The sequence below is a fragment of the Phodopus roborovskii genome, unplaced genomic scaffold (genome assembly GCF_943737965.1).
Source record: "Phodopus roborovskii unplaced genomic scaffold, PHOROB, whole genome shotgun sequence".
NCBI lineage: Eukaryota > Metazoa > Chordata > Mammalia > Rodentia > Cricetidae > Phodopus > Phodopus roborovskii.
In genome coordinates this window covers 19,420,767-19,446,105 of record NW_026126433.1, presented here as the reverse complement: position 1 = coordinate 19,446,105, position 25,339 = coordinate 19,420,767, and the positions used below count along the sequence as shown (strand labels likewise).

The 25,339-nt window shown below is 34.4% G+C and overlaps 1 protein-coding gene across 3 annotated transcripts in view; it reads right to left on the bottom strand.

Annotated features, from left to right (window-relative positions):
- The window catches only part of Brinp3 (BMP/retinoic acid inducible neural specific 3), a 383,711-nt gene that overhangs the window by 50,984 nt on the left and 307,388 nt on the right, over window positions 1-25,339 (bottom strand). For all 3 annotated transcript variants that reach the window (XM_051185938.1, XM_051185936.1, XM_051185939.1), the window contains exon 7: window positions 12,248-12,470. In XM_051185938.1, coding sequence (XP_051041895.1) covers window positions 12,248-12,470 — 223 coding nt within the window. The remainder of the gene's footprint in view (window positions 1-12,247; window positions 12,471-25,339) is intronic.

Here is a 25,339-nt window from a genome sequence, read left to right as displayed (position 1 = left end):
CTTGAGTGTTGTAATCAACAAAACAGAAACCAGGAAACAATACAAATATCAATTCAATGAAGAGTTTTTTTTTTTTTTTTTTTTTTGAGAAAATCAAAAAGATAAACAAACATTTATCCAAATCAACGAAAATCAGAGAGGGAACATACAAATTAACAAAATCATTAACGAAAAGGGGAACATAACAATGGACACAGAAGAAATCCAGACAATTTTCACGTCATACATTGAAAATCTGTATTCCACAAAAATTGAAAATTCAAAGGAAATGGACAAATTTCTGGATAACTACCCCTTACCAAAATTAAATCAAGAACAGACAAAAACCTTAATTAGACCTATAACCAGCAATTTAATAGAAACAGTCATCGAAAGCCTTCCAACCAAAACATGTTCCAGGGCCAGATGGATTCAGTGCAGAATTCTACATGACATTCATGAAAGAACTAATACCACTACTCCTCAAACAGTTCCACAAAATAGAACAGAAGGTTCATTGCTAAACTCTTTTTATGAGGCCACAAATACCTTGGTACCCAAGCCTTACAAAGACACAACTAAGAAAGAAAACTACAGACCAATATCCCTGATGGACATCGATGCAAAAATAATAAAATACTGGCAAACCGAATTCAAGAACACATCAGAGAAATCATCCAAAATGACCAAGTAGGCTTCATCCCTGGAATGCAGGATTGGTTTAAGATATGACAATCTATCAACGTGACCTGCCATATAAACCAACTAAAAGAGAAAAACCACATGATCATCTCATTAGATGCTGAAAAAGCCTTCGAAAATATTCAACACCCTTTCATGATAAAGGTCTTGGAGATGTCAGGGATAACAGGAACATACCTAAACATAATAAGAGCAATATACAGCAAACCAACTGCCAACATCAAACTGAATGTAGAGAAACTTAAGCCAATGCCTCTAAAATCAGGTACAAGACAAGGCTGCCCTCTCTCTCCATATCTCTTCAATATTGTACTAGAAGTTCTAGCTAATGCTATAAGAGAACTAAAGGAAATCAAGGGGATCCAAATTGGAAAGGAAGAAGTCAAACTGTCTCTATTCGCAGATGATATGATAGTTTACATAAGCAACCCAATAAACTCTAATAGGGAACTCCTAAAGCTGATAGACACCTTCAGCAAACTGGCAGGATACAAGATAAACTCAAAAAAATCAGTAGCCCTAATTTTTTCAGATGACAAGGAGACAGAGAAAGAAATTCGGTAAACATCACCCTTTACAATAGCCACAAGCAACAAAATGTATCTTGGTGTAATGCTTACCAAACAAGTAAAAGACCTATATACTAAGAACTTTGTGGCCCTAAAGAAAGAAATTAAAGAAGACAACAGAAAATGGAAAGATTTCCCATGCTCTTGGATAGGTAGGATAAACATAGTATAAATGGCAATATTGCCAAAAGCAATCTACAGATTCAATGCAATCCCCATTAAAATCCTACCACAATTCTTCACTAACATTGAAAAGATAATAATCAAATTTATATGGAAAAACAAAAGACACAGGATAGCCAAAACAACAGTATACAATAAAACAACTTCAAGAGTCATCACCATTCCTGACTTTAAGCTCTACTATAGACCTATAGTTCTGAAAACATTCTGGTATTAGCATAAAAATAGACAGGTAGACCAATGGAATCTATTGGAAAATCCTGATATTAACCCACACACCTATGAACACCTGATTTTCAACAAAACAGCTAAAATTATACAATGGGGCGAAGACAGCATCTTCAACAAATGGTGCTGGCACCATTAGATGAGGGTGTGTAGAAGATTGCAGATAGACCCATGTCTGTCGCCATGCACAAAACTCAAGTCCAACTGGATCAAAGACCTCAACATCAATCAAGCCACATTGAACTTCTAAGAAGAGAAAGTAGGAGGTACCCTTGAACAAATTGATATAGGAGAACACTTACTGAACATAACTCCAGGGGCACAGGTACTTAGAGAAACAATTAGTAAGTGGGACCTCTTCAAATTTAGAAGATTCTGTAAGGCAAAGGACACAGTGGATAAGAACAAATGCCAGCCCACAGACTAGGAAAAGATTTTCACCAATCCTATATCTGACAAAGGGCTGATCTCAAAAATATAAAAAGAACTCAAGAAACTAGTTAAAAAACACCAAATATCCATATTAAGAAATGGGGTACCGAACTGAAGAATTCTCAATAGAGGGAATCAAAAAGGCTGAAAAACACTTAAGAAAGTGCTCCACATCCTTAGCTATCAGGGAAATGCAAATCAAAACAACTTTGAGATACCGTGTTATTCCTGCCAGAATGGCTAAAATTAGAAACACCAATGATGACTCATGTTGGAGAGGATGTGGAGAAATGGGAACATTCCTCCACTGCTGGTGGGAGAGCAAACTGGCCGTTTTGGAGATCAGTGTGGCGGTTCCTCAGGAAAATGGAAATCAGTTTACAACAGGACTCAGCAATCCCCCTCTTAGGCATATACCCAAAGGTTCCACATCCATGCAAGAAAGACATATGTTCAACTATGTTTATAGCAGCACTATTTGTAATAGCAAGAAGCTGGAAACAACCTAGATGCCCCTCAATTGAAGAATGGATAATGAAGATGTGGCACATCTACACAATGGAATACTACTCTGAACAAAAAAATAATGGTATCTTGAAATTCACAGGCAAGTGGATGGCACTTGAAGAAACCATCCTGAATGAGGTAACCCCATCACAAAAATAGGAACATAATAGGTACTCACTCTTATATGGATTTTAGACCTGGATCAAAGGATCACCAGCCTATAATTCACACTACCAGAGGAAATAGGATACAAGGTGTATTCTAAGAGATTCATATAAAGTCCCTCACAGAACTGGGAAGAGACATGTCCCCCAGAGCATAGGGGAAGTAGGGGGGGGTCAGCAAATGGAGAGAGAAGTAGTATAAAACGAGTGGGAGGAAAGAAAAACACGTACAACCAGGAAGATTGAGCCCTGTTAGCAATAGAAGACAGGAAAGAGAAAAAGACAGAGAGAGACAGAGAGAGAGAGACAGAGAGAGAGAACATAAAAGAAGGAGCGGATATTGGTTTGAATATATATTTGAACATAAAGAAAGGTTTAGAGAACTACAAGACTGCTGCCAACTAACAATTTGAGCTTCCCTGGAAAGGATACCCATAAATGCCCTTCCCGGATAGTGAGAACAACAACTAACTTATCCATGGAGGCCTCAACTAATGCCTGTTGGAAACAGGTGTAAACACACATACATAAACACTGAGTCGAAGTAGAATCCAGATACAGATGGAGAGGACAAGACCAGGTGGCAGAAAAACATAGAGACAGCTTACCTGAACAAGGAAGAGGTAACTGGCCACCAGACTGATAGCTTGGAAGCCAGCATGGGACTGACTCAGGCCCCCCTGTATATGGGTCTCAGCCAGAAGTACTGAGCAGTCTAAGGGACCTCAGACAGTGGAGCCAGGATATATCCCTGGTGTACAAAAGGACCTTGGGAACACATCCCCCAAGGAGGGATAACTGCCTTAACTTAGAGACAGGAGAGAAGCCCTAGTCCCTACTTCACATGACCTGTCAGATCTTCATGACCCAAACTGGAGGGCATTCCCCTACGTATGGGATTGCGGTGGGGGGATGGGAGGGTAGGGTGGTTAGGATGCATGTGAGAGGGCAGAGAGGGTAAAAGTGAGGGAGGGAGGGAAGGAATGAGGGAAGGAGGGAGTATCAGGTGGTCCTCCATTTAAAACAGCTGAACAAAGCAGCCTTTCAAACTACAGTCAGGATTTCTGCATATTCTTAGAAACCCCCATGACTGTGCTCCTTACCAGCAGGAAGTAGTTTGGAAAGAATGATGCCCAAATTCCCAAATATTTTGTATAAACGTTTGTTTTCATTTAAATGGACTTGGTTATATAAAATAAATAAATAAATAAATAAAATAATGGCAATGGTCATGATGTCTATTTGTATCAATAGAACCTTTAGCTAAGGCAACAACTATCCCTATTTTTCTACTTCCCTAGATAAACTGATTCCCCTGTATCTTTGAAGTTAAATCTGTTCTACCAAGATGATCTGTTTATCCAGCCTTGTGATTTTATATATCTTTATCAATATATTTATGAAAAAAAGAAGTATAAAACACATTGAAGTGAAAATTTTGAGGAATTGTCTACATATAATAGCATAAGTTTATAAAATAATACCGGTTTTCAAAATATAAAGTAATTATTCACTAAATAGCAATAAACTGAATATTTCTTAGGTGCTATACATTTGAATTTTCCTATAAAAGTCGAAGAACTCTAAAATGTAAACTATTTTAATTAATAACTTAGTTATTTCGTAGAATGTTTCTGTAAGTCACTACAATATGGATATAACTCAACAACAATGAAATATTCTATAAACAGCTATGCAAAAATCATAAAAAATCTTTATAAAGTTTTGTATGAAGTTGCTTTGAGCAAGTTTCCTTATTAATATATAAATGTCAGTTTTAATTATACCAAAGGCATTGTGATATTAAAGGGTTTAGAGGTCATTTAGTAAGGTCTTTTTATTGTTGGGTAGAGAAATTATATTTAGTAACTTAAGTCAAATGAATAAGACTTAAAAGAATGGATTTTTATTCCCTCTAAAATAACAGTATCAACACAAATATTTCACACATACTATGATCAAAGTCATTGGGCTCTGTGCTTCTTTACAAATGTCTTCATATCAACTTTTACCTACAGGTAGGATGTATGTTATTATCCAGAATGAAGAGAGAAGAGAGATGATAATTTTCCTTCTGTTTAAAGGGACTGTTTTAAACTGTAATGTTTGCAGTTAGTTTGTTTATATTAGTTTCTTTGATGAGAATTTACCATGTATCTCTCTTAAAGCTAAAGAGAGGCTATATGTCTGATGCACCACATGCTTAGGTCAAATTCATGTAAGTGTTTTGGCAATGGAAGACAGCAAGGGTCAATATATTATCTGGGTTTAATAAGTCCGTTTTGGTAGGAAAAAAATGTTCAGCAACCTCAAAGAATAATTTTTTCAGATATAGGTATCCATGGTAGAGGAATAAGGATGAAGAACTCCTATAAGTAATACACAACCTAAAACAATTTTCATAGACTGCTGAAAATTTGTTATGGTATTTATAAGTTCATTGCTTGGCAACCAAACAACTGTGGGTAATTTCTTGCTTAAGGCATATTACAAATCACAGAAGTTTAGCCAAAAATCTGCTAGTGAATATTTATATTGGGATATGATTATATAAGAAAATAAGTTTCTATATTTAATAATATTTATTGTAATACCAGTAAATCTGGCCCAACTCCTTGGGGACTTATCTCCCCTCTGCTCATGGCAGGCTATTCTGACACTTTAAGAAGAAAACTCCACCCAATCTCTTCCTTTTTCTACCATATTCCTGAGGAGGCATACCTGTCTCTCCTCTTTCTCTCTCCTCTCTCTCTCTCTCTGTCTCTGTCTCTCTCTCTTTCCTCTCTCTCTCTTTCCCTGTCTCTCTGCCTCTATATCTTCTTTCTTTCCTATCCTTACTTTCTTCCCTCTCCCAATACAACTTTCAATATGAGTCAAGTCTATGTGTCTCTGTTTCCCATTCTCCAGCTACACCATAGGACCAAAGTCCTGCCACCCACAGTCGCAGCCGCATCACTGTAGTCCTAATAGTTCCCTAACCTGCCCCCTGCCATCTGGCAGAATGCATTTAGGCAGTACCCTGGTCAGTTCAGGGTTCTATGGCTCCTATGTCACTACTATGTAGTCTGCACATAGCTTGCACACAGGTGCAAGGGACAGTTTAAAAGAAAAACTATATCTACTCTTCCTCATCTCCTGTCTTCTTTTTCTGAGGAGGCAGATTTTTCTTTCTCACTCTCTATGTATCTGTGTCTCTCTACCTCTTTTTTATTTCCTTCCTATATTCCCTTACCTTCCCCTCAATAAACATTTCATATAAGCCATGCCTTCAAGTCTCTGTTTCCCTTCTGCCCACCTTCCCACCCTCTGTGGGATTGCCATCCCTTACCCATTGCATTAACATCATTTTGCATTCCTAACAATATTAATAGGAATTTCAATACTACTGCTCATAGCATAAATGTATAAATTAAACACATTTGACAAATAGAATGCCTATACACTACACTGAGTTATAGAAGTTGCTAAGGAAAAGCACCATGCAACTTTGAAGATTAAAAACTAAAATATTTTTTTCTATGGAACTTCGTTACTTGACAAATAATAAAATTTTAATTTTAAAGAGGATAAAATTGAAAATATTTTATCTTCCAGTATGACATCTTCCTGAAATATAAAGACTTTTCTTTCATATGTCCAATAATAACAGCAAAAATTTAGATGTTTTACTATGGTATGATGACAATTATTTTGGAGACCTTTATAGATAATTGAGCCAATTTTCCAAGTGGCTTCTCCATGGAATTTTTTTTGTGTGTGTAGGGAGAAAATGAATTCAAAGTACAAGATGGACAAAATACTTCATCCAGTTGACTTGAAAAGGTTAATGATATAGTTAAGACTGATATTATATTACTAGCTATTGAATTTTTGTGTTTAGTAAAAGAATATTATTTTCAAATATCTGGAAAGACTTTTACAATGTTTATCACTGCAAAAATTTCTATAGATTGTCACAAGTATATTGTGGTTTAATAAGGATCAGTATAAACAAGTAGGCCAAATAGATATTTATTCAGCAAAAAATTACTTACAGCAGAGACAGATGAGCATCAGCAGGATACCTGAGGATGCTCTTCTGTCCTTGTGCTGCAAGCAAGAGAGCACTCCCGTGGCTCCTTCGCCAGACCTAGTTCCCTCAGAAAACATCTTCCCCTGTCCCCACCCCCCCAATGAGCATGGTCAATGCCACAGGATTGGACAAAGTGAATATCTCATTACAATTCCCTTTTTAGTCTAAAGAAAAGATTTAGGCTTGATACAAAACAGTGAATAACAAGTGTACTCTAAGAAAAGGAAAATTGAAAACATACAAACTTAAGACCTCCATATATAGTCTTAAGGTGAAGGCATAACAGAGTTTACAATAGAGTTGTCCTAAGCTGGAAAGCTTAAGTCTATTACCTAACATATCTAACTAGGAAGAGAAAAAAAAAGTGTGTTAGTTTCATCGTTAACCTCATCAAATACCTGAGAAGAAAGATAACAATACTAGAGTAGGCAGGAAGTATGGATGGGCAACTTCCAAATAGTGCATTGAGGACAGAAAGACTTGGAGAGTCACCCAAAGTCTCACAGCAATGTTGGTACAACCAGTTTTGGCTAAGGCCTAGAGTATCTGACAGACCACAATAAAATCAGGGGGGTAGAAACATCGTCTTACACTGACTTGGCTAGGTTCAGCAGTTTTCTATGGTTATCTCCTGCAAGAACATAGGACTGCATGTCCAAATCAGTGGTTAAGGTGGGGGCAGTTCTTTGCCCAAGAGTCCATTAGCCAAAGTTAAGATGGACTCCAGAAAGAATGACAACAGTGTTCAACCTATTTTCAGGAAAGTACATGATACTGTCAGGAGCAATAGTGTCTCATGTCAACAGAGTACTAATATTAAAACATGTAAATGTCATATTCTGCAGATCTATGAAGTGTTTGAAGATTAAGCATCTATGTCTGACTATTCTCATAGGTAAAGGAAACATGGGCAAAGATAGTCTGCAACACTCAGGAACCTAGCTATAAAACGGATTGAAATTTCCCTGAGTAAAGCAGGGACAAATACATAAACTATGTAACTATGTCTGTATATATACATGTAAATCCCTAAAACAAAGGCAGAGTAGAACTATAAAGTTCAGCATAATAAAAATATCCTAAATTGTATCGCTATACAAATATCTTTAACATAAGTAAAAGTATACATACATATAATGTGGTAAGGATAATGTACATAAACATCATAAGTGGAGAGATTTTACACAATATGACAAAATATAATATATAATTCATCTGGGAAGGGAATATAAACTTAATTTTACATTTGTTACCACATATAAGAATCTATAACAATGTAAGCTATATAATACTAATATCTGACTATTACTGAAAGAATTCACAAGAAGATAGGCTAATCTACCTACATCCCATCAAAACTATACCTTTCCCAACTATACTCTATCTCTCTCTAAAAGATACCCAAGTCTAAGCATCACCTTCCATACCCAACCCTAAGTAACTAAAACCAACCCTAAGAAGATGAATATTATCGATAAATGCCAAGAGTATGGAAAGGGGACAATTTTATCTTAAGATTACTTCCTGATGAAATGGAACAATAGTTGCTCCATGGGATCCTATAGGAAGAACATTTTTAGCAACCAAATGTAATGACAGGACTGGCTGTGACATATGCAGCTAGTCTCTGTGTGGCTGGAAATGTTTTCCTGGAGTTCTGTATGAAACTCTGGCCAGGGTGTAATAAGGTGCACCATTTCAGCTAGATAGTCAGGAGTCGTCTCCAGCAAAACAATCTCAAACCAGTTTTAGGGTGATGTTTGTAGTCCAGATGCACCACACTGAGTCAAGTGGAAATGCAGAAGAGAGGCCTCATCTTCTTTCCAGAAAAATCAAAGACTGCTGTTAAGAAATGTTATTGTTCCTTGTGGAAAACTTATACATCAATACCAACATAAAAATTTCAACTTTTATAGGTATGCACATTGGGAAAAGCAAGATTAAGCATGAAAACAAGTATGTGGAAAATTAGGATTTCAGAGAGAAAACTGAGTTTAGACAAATGCAAATTCCCAATTTTGTTTTCTTCTTAGACCAATTGCCTTCATATATATATATAAGAATTATATATTGGTACCATACATCAGATTCCACTTTGTTAGATGGTTCTTTCTGAAGAGCTGTCTTCTCTTATGTAAGTACCTACATGTTCAGTGTCTTTTGGCTGTTTGAAGATGAGTATTTTCTGTCTTCCTGTAAAGGCTAGCCATTTAGGAAAGATACTGCTCTTCTGACATACAGGACCCACAGAAAAGTGACTGCTGATACAAGACGGACATTGCTACAGTGTTCCTGCTTATGGAATAGTCTGCCAGACATTCTACAGGACACACACAAAAAAATGACTGACTAACTGCCAATACAGGTTGACAGTTTAAAGTTTCCTGATTTGCTGAGGAGTCTGTCAGACACACTATGGCCTATAGGTTGAAGACAACATTACAGAAGAACTTCAGGTGAGTGACCAGGTAGCCAGATGTCTCTATCATTTCTAGAGTTTATATATTATTCTTCTTTGTTATTTGATGAAGTTGCAGACAGATAACTATGGTTATAGTTTTCCTTAGATAAGATTAAAGATAAGTTACATATAGGACTTTAGACTCACAAAGTTAGGATAGATGATAAAATATTTTCTTTAAATCTTGCTAAATGTTAATGGACTAAATATTGTTCACAGAGGTTCTTGTTTGATAACTGTTTTGTTTTATATTTTCCTATGTTAAGTTTAAAACCCTTCTTTTTATTTTAGACAGAAAAGAGGAGATGATGGGAGATGTCATTCTGTAAATATGTTTCTCTTATTAGTTAGTGAATAAAGCCCTGTCAGCCAACAGGAGAGCAAGATAGGAGGGACTAGGAAACAAGAAAGATTCAGGGATAGATCAAGGAGGACATTCAACATGTAGGACTTGAGAGAACAGAGGTTCAGGTCCTCTCTCCAGTAAAATATACAATGTGGAAATACTTAAATTAACAGAAATTGGTTAATATTTTAGACAGAGCTAGCAAATAAGAAATGGTAGTAACAGGCCAATAGCTTTATATCAATACAGTGTCTCTGTGTGATATCTGGGGCTGACACAGCTGTGGGACCAGACCGGCAGAAAAACCATGCTCATAACACAAGTATAGTTAAGACTTCTTGCATACATAACAGCTCTGAAAACTCAATTACAAGAAACAAATCATTACCTAAATGTGGAAAAAAATATCATTCAAAATCAAGTGATGTGTATAACAAAAATAGTAGCTTAATATTGTTCTTCTCATTAATTTTAAGAAATATGTCTAAGTATCTTGCAACTTTAATTTTTATTATACTGATATTTGTACATAAATGTATAAAATTATTTCCCTTAGATGTATCCAAATATAAGCCTATTTATATATTCAACTCCAAAATACTATTAAGCTACTCAACCATTTCTGAGAGAACCAAAATATGCCTGTACCAAATAGTTCAGACTGATTATTCAGACCAAGAGTAAATGCCTAGCTTTTAACAAATTTTGGTGGACATAGATAGCCTCCCCTGCCAAATTCGTATAGTAACATTTCAGTATTCTCAGAATTTTCTTCCTACCATTCAAGACACTTTAATTTTTTGTCAATTTATTTTGGGAGTTATTAGTTTTGTTTTGTTTTGTTTTGTTTTTTGTCCATAATGACAGTACAGTTTTGAATTGCACTTGAATATAATGCCTTTGTTTAGTTTTTATTATTATCAGCTTGATAATATCTAGAGTCACCAGGTAAAGCAGAAGCTTAATTGAAGAAATTTTCAGCTTAGAATATGGCTACAACCATGAAGAACTGTCTTGATTTGTTGTTGTTGCTTGAGTGTTAAGCCAACCATGGTCAGTACAAACTCTAGGCACCTGGGAGTGGACTCCATAAGAATGCTAACAGAGAGCATTTTGTATTTTCCCATTGCAATAGAAAACTAAAGAAAAATAGAAATAAAACTCCCTCTCTGAAGCAGTTGTAAACTGTTGAGGAAAAATGCAAATTCAAGACAGTTTTTCAAATTTTAGAATATCTGTACTGTTTTCTGAAATTAATTTTGAAAATATTCAACATAATAATAATACTAATGAAACATTAATTCAAGAAAATTTGGTAGTGTCCTTGCCCTTTATGTTAGAAATTTCAGATGAAAGTTTATACATACTGTGATGAATTATGTTCCATAAATTATATCTAATTTGTTATAAATGCTTTGTACACATTAAGTTTTTGTCTTCTCATTTTTTCCTTATAAATTAGGCACTCATACAGCCTATTTTTATTTTATTTCTTGCCAACCTATTGAGGCAAATCGTAGTCTATAAGTTTCTATGGATATATTGCCTGTTGACAGATGGGGATTATAAATGGTAAATGTCCATTGATTTATATTTAATATAAGATAAAAAGTAATCTTTGATTCAGATGGCAGATATTTCTTCATGTTTGAGTAATACCCACAGCCATGGAAGATGCCATTGTGCCAGATTTAAATAAAATCTTAAATATGGGTTTAATCTACAGGGTACATTTTTTTAATGTTGTAAGGTATCACTTAACAATTTAAGAATCAACTCAAAGCTTTAACATATTTGTACCATAAATATTGCTTAAAATGTGTATTTCTGTGTTGTATATGTTCTTTTTGATGTATTTTTAACCAGACTTCAAATAGATAAATATAAGGGTATTTATTTTATTTTTTCTACTCAGAGTTTCTCTGTGTAGCTTGTAGACCAGGCTGGCCACAAACTCACAGAGATCTGCCAGCCTCTGCCTACTGAGTGCTGGGATTAAAAGCATGCACCACCACCATCCAGGAAGTATAAGGATTTTATTCCAGCAAACCATCAAATTGCCTTAAATTAGAAACTTTTAAATCAAATTGTCCATGTAAATTCAGACCCAAATACTTCTATGTTTAATTTTTTACGTTAAACATTAGAAATCTGTGCAGTTAAAATTATGGATTCACATATGATTATATTTATTAATTTCCAAATACTTGTGATAGAATATAAAACTTTAATTGTTGTAATGGAAAATAATTAAGGAGAAATACCTGTTTATGTGTTTTGCATGGTTCATATGCTTGGTGTTTAACAGTGGGAATTTGTCTTTTATTGCTTTTGCTTAAATATGGCTAATAACTGATTACCATATAAAATAAAGCAGAATGAATCCTTGATTAAAGTAACAGAAAAAAAGAAAACAAAGGAGTAGCAGTGTATGTATTCCCCATTATACTTCGACACCATGGCAGTACATTATTTTGACACAAGACAATCCACTCTTTTAGTAAAAAGAACATTATACACTGTGTGTCACCATACCTACACTAAAGACAAAGCAGAACTGTGTGTCAAAACAGAAGTGCAGTTCTCAAACTGTCCCAGTCTTACCTCTGTCTCGGCAGGCTGATGAGGGGCTGTTTGTGGCACCGTTTGCTAAGGCTAAAGAGCTTGTGGACAATTCTATGTGCCTTTAGGAAAAGCTGTTTCATGCTGTTCTCCAGTTGTTCATAGCGGCGCTGAAAATTAGAATCCATTGTCCACAAGTGCATGATTGTTGATGTGTTCAGGAAATAATTCATGGGTAGTCTTTTCATGAAGAACTTGAATTCATCTGGAATATAAGGAAATTCAACATTTTAATTATAAAACAATTATTTTGCTCCATCCAAAACAAATCTAACACACTTAAAAATGTTAAAGGTTTAATATTATTGAGTAACAAAATAATAAAACATGATATTTGAGGAATTTAAGACATTTTGTTTTGATCTTCTTTAGATAGAAATTTCATAAAAGAACATAAAAATAACTAGCAAAGAACAATAGTTTTGGCAGAAAATTTAAATCCGATGTGTTTTCTATATTCTTCCTTTTCTGGTATTTGAACAAAATCTTTATAATATATGATATATATTATCACATATTAGGCATTAATGTAAATCTGTGTTTGTATTCTGGAAATTTTTCAGATATATTCATTAAATCACTGCAGAAACATTTCTGAGATTCATTACCAAGTGAATTCCATAGACAGCAATTTAAGTAGATGATTTTAGTATTTAGCTATGCCCTTCTCTTCCATTGTTCCTATTTGCTGCTCATGACATATAATTTTAAAACATGAATATAATAATAATCACTTAAAAAGTTTAAAATGCCACCACTAGCTATTTTCTTTCTGTCAATAAATATCATGCATGATATTCCTTTCATATCAAGTAATTAGCCTTCAGGAAAAATAAGATTTGGTGCTACATGATGATAAGGGAAATGGCTCAGCAGGTAAGAACACTTCACCAAAAACATGAGAACCTGATTTTAAAATACTCAGAATCCTTGTAAAGTCAGTCATAGATATATGTGTGCACATAATTCAAAAACTATGGAGGATACAGTAGGATTTCTGAGGACGGCTGACTGGCAACCTTGCTCTAGGTTCAGTAGCGGACACCATTTCTAGGTGCTAAGGTGGAGAGTAATGGAACAGTGTACCAGATATTCTCCTCAAGTCTTCACATGTGTGCTTGTAAGTTTGTGTACTCACAATCATATACCATATACATTCTCTCTCTCTCTCTCTCTCTCTCTCTCTCTCTCTCTCTCTCTCTCACACACACACACACACACACACACGAAGTGGGGTCAGAAAGAGTGAAAGAGTTCAGGTTGCAGAAAAACAAATGATATAAAAACAATCCATTTATTGGCTTGAGGGATGCCTCAGCTTTTAAAAGCTATGCTTACAACAAAAATTCTGAAACATATGTTTATTATACAAACATACGAGACAGATGACCAAGTACTCTTAAGGGAGAAACAAGAAAACTGTACATTAACAGACATTCCAATATATACCATGGTATACACATATATTATTTAGCCATAGTAATTAAGAACATCATGTGCTTCTGCATAGTTTAACTTATTTAGCATTGCTGCCCTTCCTTTTCCAAATAATTACAATTTCATATGAGAAATGATAATGTTCCATTTATAATGTTGGGAATGTAATTAACAATGCTAAACCACAGACCTAAAGTTACATTTTTATTTTATATATATATATATATATATATATATATATATATATGTGTGTGTGTGTGTGTGTGTGTGTACATACATATATATATACACATATATAATGCAAAGGGTGAAAAGGCACATTAGCATTTAGAATTCTCAAAATATATATTTTAATTGCATAACTCATTTATATAAAGGATCTTTATTTTTGAAGTGATCTTTCAGCATTCTTATGTAGTTATTTAATAGGTTTCCATCAACATATATAGAATTTTTAGAATTTTTAAAATTTAGAATTTAGAATTTTTAAAAAGAAAAACTGACACACGCCTGGGAATTTAGAAAAATAAAACACAGTTTAGTCACTCTTCTATCACAATGTTACTGAGTAGTAATGTAACACCTCAACTTCCTGGGATCTAGTTTGATTTTATAGAACTGTCTAGAAAACACACATAAAAAAATTAAGATGTCATTTGATTTTGAAATTCTGTGTTAGCACAGACAGTTTTTATTATGAAAATTTTGTTTTTAGGTTATTAAGTTCAAACATAATTTGAAAATATCTGGTTCTATTGGTTATGTTTTATAATTCAGTTAGATCTCTGGAATATTGTTACTGAGGTTCCTATTTCTGTGATAAAACTCCATGACCAAAAGCAACTTGGGGAGGAAATGTTTTGTTTCAGCTTACAAGTGTCAGGTCACACTCTGTCACTGCACTAAGTCAGTGGAGGAAATGAAGAAAAAAATAAAATAAAGTAAAAACTGTAATGAGTAGGGTTTTTCTGCCCGCCGCCTGGTCTTGTCCCGCCGCCTTGCCAGCCCCAAATAACACATTGAGACTCTGTATTAGATATAATTCTGTTGGCCCGGTTACTTGTTTCTTATCGGCTAGATCTGTCTTAAATATTAACCCATTTCTGTGTATTTCCACATGGTCTTACCGAGAGCGGAGGAATGGCTGGAGAGGATGTGGAAAAGGGATACACCCCTCCACTGTTGGTGTGAGTGAAAATCCATACAGCCATTTTGGAAATTAGTATGGGAGTTTCTCAGGAAAATGGGACTCAGTCTATCTCAAGATACAGTAATTCCACTCTTACGCATATACCCAAAAGATGTGTTTTCATAGAACAAGGACATCTGTTCAACTATGTTCATAGGAGCATTGTTTGTAATAGCCAAAACCTGGAAGCAACCTCAACTGAAGAATGGATGAAGCTAATGTGGTACATTTACACAATGGGCTACTACTCAGCAGAAAAAAAAACAAAGAAACAAAAAACAAAACAAACAACAACAACAAAAAAAAACCAAACTAAAAAAAAAAAAAAAATGGAATCTTGAAATTCACAGACAAATGGATGGAACTAGAAGAAACCATCCTGAGTGAGATAACCCGTCCCAAAAAGAAAAACACCACCGTATGTACTCACTTAAATATGGCCTTTAGACATAGAGCCAAAGATAACCATCCTACAGTCCACACTGTCAGAAAAGGTAGGAAGCAAAGAGGACCCTGGAGAAGAGGAAAAGGACAAGATTTCCCATGCAAATTGTGAGCATAGGGGGAGGGGAGATGGAATTAGTGAGAAAAGGAGGGCAAAGAAGGGCATGGTGGGGCAGGAATATTGAGTCAGGGAAGGAATAGAAACGAGCAAAAAAATAAATACTATAACAACAACAACAAAAAAATGCCATTTAGGTTTAAGAGAAATCTGGCACCACGGAACTGTCATGAGATCTACAAGGATGACCCCAACTAACAACCTAAGCAATACTGGAGAGGCTCCTTAAATGTCCTTCCCTTATAATGAGATTGAGGACTACCTTATATGCCATCCTAGATACTTCATCCAGTAGCTGATGGAAGCAGACACCCATAGCTAAACACTGAGTCAAACTGTTGGAATCCAGTTGCAGACAGGGAGGAGTGCTGAGCAAAGGGGTCAAAAACAGGTTGGAGACACTTGCAGAATCAACTAACCTGAACAAGGTGGAACTCATACTCCACTCTGATAGCTGGGAAACCAGTCAAGGACCAACACAGATTACCTGAATGTGGTGTTGCTTGAGAGAATAGGGAAGTCTATGTGGTCTCTAGTAGTGGACCAGTATTATACTTACTATAGGATTGGACTTTGGGAGCCGATTCCACATAGAGTGATACTCCTTCAGCCTAAACACCTCTGCTTCAAATGATATGTCAGACTTTGAAGACTCTCTATGGAAGGCCTCACCCTCCCTGGGGAACAGAGAGGGGAGAGGATGGGGGTTGGTTGTGGGAACAGGGGAGGAAGAGTGTGGGAACTGGGATTGACATGCAAAACAACCTTGCTTTTAATTAAATAAAACATATATATTAAAAACAATAAAAACTGCTAGATGATGTTTTCATAAAATTTTCTATAGATTTCTGACAACTTCCTGAAAATGTTATATTGAAACTCACTATTGATTCCTTAAATTACACACACACAACACACAGAGAGAGAGAGAGAGAGAGAGAGAGACAGAGAGAGAGAGAGAGAGAGAGCAAGAATTTAAATGGATATACCCTCTATCAGGGGAAGCATATTCTAAGGAGACAAAAAAAAAATAAAACAAACAAAATAAAACAAAGCAACGACAACAACAACACACACACACATATTCCAAGATATTGTGGTCAAAAAGGGAAGTTGTACATATGAACTCACACAAATAATGAAACCATGGATAAAATCGATACAAGCTCAAGCCAGAAGCTGACAAAATCCCTGCTGAATGAACTATAGGAATCTTCTCTGCCAGGAGAGGAAGTGGCAATTTTCTGTAATGGTATATTACCCCATGCCAGGACAGTCCCAATTTCAAGGGTAACTGGGCAATAGAAAATTGTTTGAAATAACAGAGATATAAAGAGAACACAAAGTTGAGTGATTAGTTATGTTTGGGTGTTTCTGAGAGGATTTCAATGAAAGTGATTCAAATAGACTGTGACTATCTCAAGGCATTAATAAAAAATATTTGAAAAATTTATTTGTGCCACAAATTTTATATGTCTTTTAAGACAGGTATTCTTTATAACTGAAGCACAGCCTACTTAAAGAACACATCGCTTGCATATCTAGTGAATAGATTATTATTTCAAAAAGAAGAACAAATAAAACAAAGGGATCTCAATAGCACAAATATAATTGAAGGAAACTTGGTAATATATTTGTACTAGATATGTTTTAGATGATCCTTTTCAATATGCAAAGCATATATAATAGATTGATATCAAAGTTTTAGTTTGAAAATATAGTGCAATTACTTTGCTTCCATATGTTTTCCACTGAAAAATACCCTCTTTTTTTTTTTTTTTAATTTTATTGGCTATTAAACCCAGGGCACTAAGGAATCATAGAGAACAGTAGCCATACACATTGCCATAAAACCAGGTGACTAAAGAACATCAGTCAGACAAGAAAGCTTGACCAGAACCTATCAGCTCTGACCAGAGTTGCCAGCAGTGGGCATTACCAAGGAAACAACTGCCTCTTGACTGATGACTGGAATTATAACCATGTACAGACTCTAGGGAATTATGGCTTCTAATACTTACAAAGTCAAAACTATATGAAATAGAAGTAATTCTTAGTTTAGCTAAGGACTTGCTTAAAGGGACAAAGGAATTTTCTTTATTCAATATTTTAGATTAATTTCTCTATTGCTTATATATCAAGAGTATTCCATTCTTTTCTAGACCTATATGTAAGATAGCAGATAATTTTTTAATTCTCTTTTATTTTTATTTATTTATTTACATATCAGTCACAGTTCCCCCTCCCTTCCTTTCTCTTTCCCTCTCTCCCCTGTCATATGCATTCTGACCACGTTCCCCTCTCATCCCCACTACTCCACATAAGAGGAGAAATACCCTCTTTTAAATAAAGAATTGATGCATGGAAACTGGAACACAGTCCTTGGATATTCACAGAGCAGATGCTGCTACTTTGAAAACTAATCATTCATTTCATAGTCGTCTTTTACTTTGATACTTCTGATAAGACTTTATCATGTTGTGGGCATGAATTTATAATTGCATTCATTGTCTTCACAGTATTTACTAAGAGATCTAAATCAGGAAATTTGACTGAGTTTAAAGAACATTATAAAGTAGAAATTATTTATCTTACTGGAATCTTTGCATTAGTGTGTGTCTGCTGATAATTATCAGTTCATGATCTCTGTGAAATAGCTTTAACATGACACATGAATAATTACTTCATTATGAAGTTATTAGGAGCCTCCATTGACAGTCACCCACAACAGTTATTTGAACACCTGTTGTGAACAAAACATACAGATGTTTCAATTTATGACAGCAAGTGTGAGTAAACCTTTCATTTCATTTTTAACAATGACTAATTAATGATATGCCATATTTTCTAAACCCTCATCAGCATAGATTTCATAATCACAAATATTTTCTCTCATATTGGCATTCTTTAAAATTAATACTTATAGAATAAAGAAATTAAAGTTGAATGGAACAGAGGGATTATTAGATAAATCAAAATTACACAGATAGAAAAATAAGACAAAATAGAAGAGTTAGAGATTCCAGAAGACATTTTTCTTAATTTCCAACACTGTGTAGAAAATAAGGAACTATTGGTAGTTGAAGTGACAAATGCTAAATAATTAGTCAGAGGTTAACACAGTGGCTAACTATTTTGATGAAGGGGAAGATATAAGTTTAAAAAGAAGAGGGTGGATATATATACTTTATAAAATTACACCATACTCATTAATTCAGCAAACAAATGCATAAAAAGCGAACACTACAAACACTGCCAAAAAATAATTAAATGGATTTAAAGTTTTGAAAGTAACACACAAGAATTATTTGCTCTTCAAAAATTTCCAAGATTTAAGGCAGGAATTATCATCTTGACATATGTAATACCAGGAGAATTGCAATTCTTTTGTTGAACGTGCTACACTGCTCATAGTAGGATTGTGATAGCATTCTTGTTTTATTTTGAGACAATCTCAGTGTGCAGTCAATGTGTGACTAGCACTCAGTACATAGTGTAAGTTTGCCCTATACTGTGATCATTCTTATGATGCTGGGTTACAAAGGCAGGTTGCTATTCCTGAGTTTTAACCATACTCTATTTTAAACTAACATATAAAGTATAATGCTGATATGGCATTTGCAAACAAAATTGTTTTTGTTGATTTTTCCTTTTCCATCTTCTAACTCATCCCATTACTCTTTTTTACATCTCTGCTTCTAGTGTAGACTTCCTTCTTCCATGCCCCTTGCATTCTATTCCTTCATCCCTTTCCCAACACTTCTTTACCTTTTCTTGCTGTCTCCTTTCTATTTCCATAGGTTGTACTATATTCACACCATATGGATATGAATATCAGGATTCATATCTGAGTCTGAATAAACTCATTTAATACTCTATTTTCCAGATCCATCTATTTTTAAAGCAAGTTTCATAATTTCAATTTTTTTAAAAAGTGAATAAACTTCAATTGTGACTTTATATTACAGTGTTATCATCTATTCATCAGTGATGGATCTTTAGGGTGGTTCCATTTCCTAGCTATTGTGAATAATCATGAAACAATAAACATGGTTAGTCAAACATCTCTGTGATGGTATACAGAATCCATTGTGTACATACTAGGTGAGATAAAACTGGATCATACCTTGGAACATTTTTAACAATGAGAAAAACCTATGCTGGCTTCCATAATGTGTATACAAGTTTATACTCCCAACAATGTTGTATTAGGGTCCTTTTTTTCTAATGTCCTCATCAGCATTACTTATCACTTTTAGATACAAATTCAAGGTAGTTTTATCTTTTATTTTCCTGATGGTCATAGATGGTAAAAAAATTGTTAAATACTATTAGCTATTTGTGTTTCTTTTATAGCATAGTTTTCAATGATACAAAGATAACAACAGAGACAACAAAGAATATGTGCTAATGAGCATCTGGGCTCTTAGAATTTATAGTCAGCTTCAGTCTTCTAACAAAACAAATTCACTGAAAACAAAGAATATTCTAGAGGGAATGAATTGCATAAATGAACTCTGTGGAGGCAATGAGAATAAGATAAGTGACAATGTTGCAAAGGGTTTTCAATCCATAAGTAGGCACAATATTAATCTCTTGGCTGCTGCAGCTTCTCTACTAAAATCAATTAAGGTTGGCTTTAATTCTTAATTGATTTTTAAATTTTTCTTTTATATTTTGAGATTAAACATAATTATATCATTCCCCCATTGCATCATACATACTCTCTAATTTGACTTAAACTCAGTCAACAAGAGTTTTTAAAAGACAAGTACTGGAAACCTATTGAACTACCTGAGGTTAGTGAAGTAACAGTTCTTGGAAGTAAAATTACTACCATCACTTTGGTAAAGCATCAAATGTTTAACTATTTGTCATTATACACATAGGTAAGTGTATGTCTCACTTATTATCACAAAAACTCCTCTTTGAAATAGACAGAGATGATTATGATTAGAGAAAACTATGTCCAATTACAACAAAGCGTTGTGAAGACCAGTTCTAAACATGCATCTAAAATTCAACTGTTGAACTTAGGCTTCAGTGTCATTTTTGAGGAAGCCTGGAATAGTGGAAAGAGACAGACATCTGGAATTTGCTGAGATTGTGTCTCTAAGTAATGATGGAAGCTATCTTCACAGAGTCTCACTGATATGACTGCCTAATCATGAGCTGAAAAAAGAAAGACAATAGGTATGGTCATTATTTTTAATAGCTGAGTAAATTGTGATGCTTTTCATACTTGTCTCTATTACAAATATACATGTATATTTGTAATATATATATATATATATATATATATATATATATATATATATATATATTGTGTTTGAGGAACCTGCATACATTTCTGCCGGTATTTATGGGTTTGGAAAACACTGGCCACTATATTTTATATTTTAAAACATAAGTTTGAATGTTTAGAGTCTATGTTAAGAATCACTTTGGTCTGGCTCCCAAGGACTAATGGTAATGAACATTTGCAAGTAAAGAATGAACTAAAGGGTAAACTGTGTGACTCAGTGAGCCACATTGTAGCTGCCACAAGATTTTTCTGTATTTTCTTTTTGGATTTTCTCTCAAATTTGGTTTTGTATTGCAAGGGAGGTTACAAGAGCAGAGAACAGATGAGAGGGGAGACTGGGAGATAAGTGGGACTGGAAGGAATGATGTGAAATCCACAAAGAAGCAATAAGAGTTTTTTTTTTTTTACAAAAATAATTTCTTTGGAAAATCTTTTTTAAAAAGTTCCCAAATAATTTTGACATTGGATAGTTTCGAGAATGGCAACTTGCTTCATACAATTTGCTTCATAAAGAGTAAAAATATTTTCTACTATTGAGAAATATTGTCATGTCCGGTTTTATAAATTCACCCAAACAGATGCTGATTCCATTAAAAAGTAAGAAGTATTTAAGAGTGAGGAAGGAAAAGAAAATTTCATGATTTTTATTGTTATGGGTATGGTATACTTACTAAACTTTAAATAGATAATGTGAAGTAATAGTAACTTTTCTATAAGTTTTGTAAATATTTAAAGATTAATAAATAGATAATACACAAATTATATTTAATGATACATACATGCATACCTCGGCATAAATACTTGATAAGGAGAAGTTTCCTTTACAGTAGAAACAATAGAGTATGGATAATTTTAATTATAATAAAAATCAAAGAAATAGGCTAGTAACAGAAAAATGTACAGAATCTGAAATATGTAGAGAAAATATATAAACTACTTTAAAGGAGAAGTAAATAAATTTGAAGATGTATATGATGAATTTATGTAAACAGTTGCTTTTAATCAAAAAGAGAGATCATTTCTGACTTTGTGATATTTGTAATGCATTTTGCTTTCAATGTCACTTTTTCTGTTTTTAACTGTAAAGGGATACTTTGCAATGGACTCATATCCCTTGTAAAACAAAATTTTCTATGCATTGAGTTGATAAAACATACCATAGTTTCTTATATGGAACATAGTCTTGTTATCAATCTTTAGGGGCCAACTACATTCAACAGTGATTTGGTTTTTATATATTAATTTCTTATTGTTTTGTTTACTATAGGGAAGTGTGGCAAACATCAGGCAATTATTAAGTACTATCTCCAAAGGTTCCATTTCAATTTCAAGTAATGTCTTCACTGTCTCTCACTGTAATCGTGATGCAGATCACCCTCTAATGCAGTTACTTCATGTTCCATTACAATCTGTTTTCTTTTCTGCAGCACTAACTCTATTTTCTTGACTGTCACATACACCCCATAATCAAAACTACTTGTTAACTTTCATTTGTTTGTTTGAAATTATTTTTACTTTTATAAACTATTGTCTCCTAACATTTCCAAGGAAATACTTGAATGACAGATCTACAAACAAAATTTTTCCAAGTTCTCCATTATGTTACTGTTACAACTAGAGGTGACATCTAAAGATACTAGCTAACATGCTTAACATGCTTCATAGTATAGTTTATGTGAAACTGGTAAAATAGTATAATGATAATTAAATAAGTGGTATCTTGAACATAAATAACTTTATGAGGCTATAAAATTGGGCATAAATCAAGGGTGTAACCTCAGAGCAGATCCTGAGTCTATACTAGCTATCTAAAAACAAGTATTTTTGTTCTGATCCTTTTACAGTCCTTGACATTGCCCTTGAAACTACAGAGTGAGTGAACTTTCTGTGCTGAGAGATTCAATGTAATTCACCTGGATTTAGATATTCTCTCAGAGCATCATGGAAATAGTAAGGGACAGGAGATATATTGTCTCTTGCAGTCTGTCCATAGCCTTAATAGTGATGACCCCACTAAATAAGTTTTATGGAAAATTTCTCTCATTTTCTGACTATTTATGGTGCAGAAGGTAATGTTTTTCTGCTTTCCTGGGTGATTTTATATTCTATGCACTGTCCATTAATGAATTCTTCATCAGTTGAACTCAGTTAAATCCTTTTTTCTCCCTTTAAGGAAAGAATCTGTGCTGACAGATGAGCAGGCATTAGAAAGAATCTTATAGGATAGCTTCTGAAAAGAAAATGGGTTGAATATGTAGTTGAGTTCACATGATACTATGGACAAAAACCATTATAAATAGATACAATGATCAACATGGAAATTTGGCAAGAGATCTACCACATATATACATCAAAGATGGAATGCCATTACCAAGATATATCCTGATACCAGCTGCCAGTTTCAAACTGAAGACAGAGATGGAAGTTTGATAACAGTGGATGATGAGTTCCCATAGAACCACAAAAAAGGGGGATGTGTAGGTGTCCTAAAATCTTCTGTTCTATTAAATAGGCTACCCTACCCTACTCTTGTCTTAAGATGTTACATACATTTTTTACTTCCTTTCTAATTTGTTTTATTTTAAATTAAAATATAATTATATGATTACATCAATTTTTTCCATGTGTTGCACACAAGAGCAATGCATTAGTTATGAAATTCAAGAAAATCAGATGGCAGAACACAGAGAATCCCCTAGACAGGGGAAGGAAGATTGTAAGAGTCGTAGAGGTCGGTGTCATCATAACACTGCACACAGACTCAGTTAAGCAGGGCTCATAGAGACACAGAGAGACTGAAGCAGAAACTACAGAACTTTCATGGATCTTCGCTAGGTCCTTTGCACATATGACATGGCTCCTTGCTCAGTGATTTTGTGGGAGATCTAACAGTGGGCACAGTTGAGTGTTTGACTTATTTGCCTGCTTCTGGGACTCTTCCTCCTTCTGGGTTGCCTTATTCAGCTTTGATATGAAGTCCTTGCCTTATTTTATCCTGTTTAGTTGTCTCTTGCAGTCCCGCTCCTTACTGAAGGAAGACAAAGAAGAAGGAGATCTGGGAGAGATGGAAAGTAGTGACAGACTGGGTTGACTGGAGGGAGGGGTGTCTGTGGTCAGGATGTATTATATGAGAGCTGAATAAATGAAAGCAAAAGCAGAGAAGATGAAATGTCAAATAATGAAAGACTGTAGTTACTGATGCTATCGTGGTCTCTATCGACAAAAACACAGACCTTGAGGTCCCAATTGTTTTGCATTATTAAACTAAACTCAATTAAAAAAAAAGTCCTCAAGAGAAAACATGCTTAGGTCAGTCAAAAAAGAGCTGGCTTAAGTTAGAATAAAGATGAAAGAAAATAAAAGAAAAGAAAAGAAAAGAAAGAAAAGAAAGGAAAGAAAGTATCCCATTGAATTATTAGGCCAAAACTTCTCAAAGACGCAGAATGTTTTAGAGTAACCCAGTTTAAAATATAAACTCTCCCTCTGATTGGTGACATAAATCTTAAGGTTAAATCCATGTGGATTCAAATGGTGCAATTCATAATTTAGAGAAATATGGTAAATATTATACACATACACAATAGAAAACATTATACAAATTGGGTATTTTTTTATTCCATTAAAAATTAATTTGAAACTTATATTGCTTGCTTACTTCCTGAAGCGCAATTCAGAGAAACTAGAGTTCTAAGTTCTATTACATACTAGGAATTTCAAACTCTACTTGAAAGTAACTAACCGGGATGCCTTATTTAAACATAGTCGATCTAATTAAACTTCTGATGGAGAAGCTTTATTTGTGCCTCCTGGAAAGATGAAAAAAGCTACTTCCCTCACAACAGTTAATGTCATATTCCAGTACTGTCAAGTATCCTAAGTTTAAAGAAACATTCAAGGAATAATACTTCATGACACAGGTAGATAGTTATCACCTTTGATAATCCAGACATGTTTTATAAATGACCTGAGCATGAAAAGATGGGTTAATCATGATCAGACACTATCATGCACTAACCCATGATTTTACCTGAGCATATGAACTAAAAATAAGCCTTACTCCCAGAGCCTGGTATCCTGAGTGTACTTAGATACCCCGTCCATATAATTGGCTATGTAATACAAAGTAGTCATTCCCCAAACTACAAATAGGAGTCACACTAAAAGGACTCAGCAGGTTTTATGTACATAGTTACATCAATCTTTCATCTATCTGTCTTTCTTTCTATCATATATCTATACTTCTATCAATCTTTCATAGATCTTTATGTAGTTCTATCAGTCTATCACCAATCTGTCTGTCTATCATCTATCATTACCTAATCATACAAAAATAATCAAAGAAATTCTTCAATTTGAGAAAGAATGGGAAAGGTTGGAGAAAGGCACATTGGAAGGGACAGAGGGAATGAAATAAAGGAGAATAGAAAACTATATTTTAACCAAACATTTATTTTTATTTAATTTTTTAAATTTTTTCTTAATTTACAAATAGATCCCAGTTCCCTCTTCTTTCCGTCTTCCCATGCCCTCCTAATCCCCCATCTCAGTCTCTACTCACTCCATAGGGAGGGAGAGGCCTTC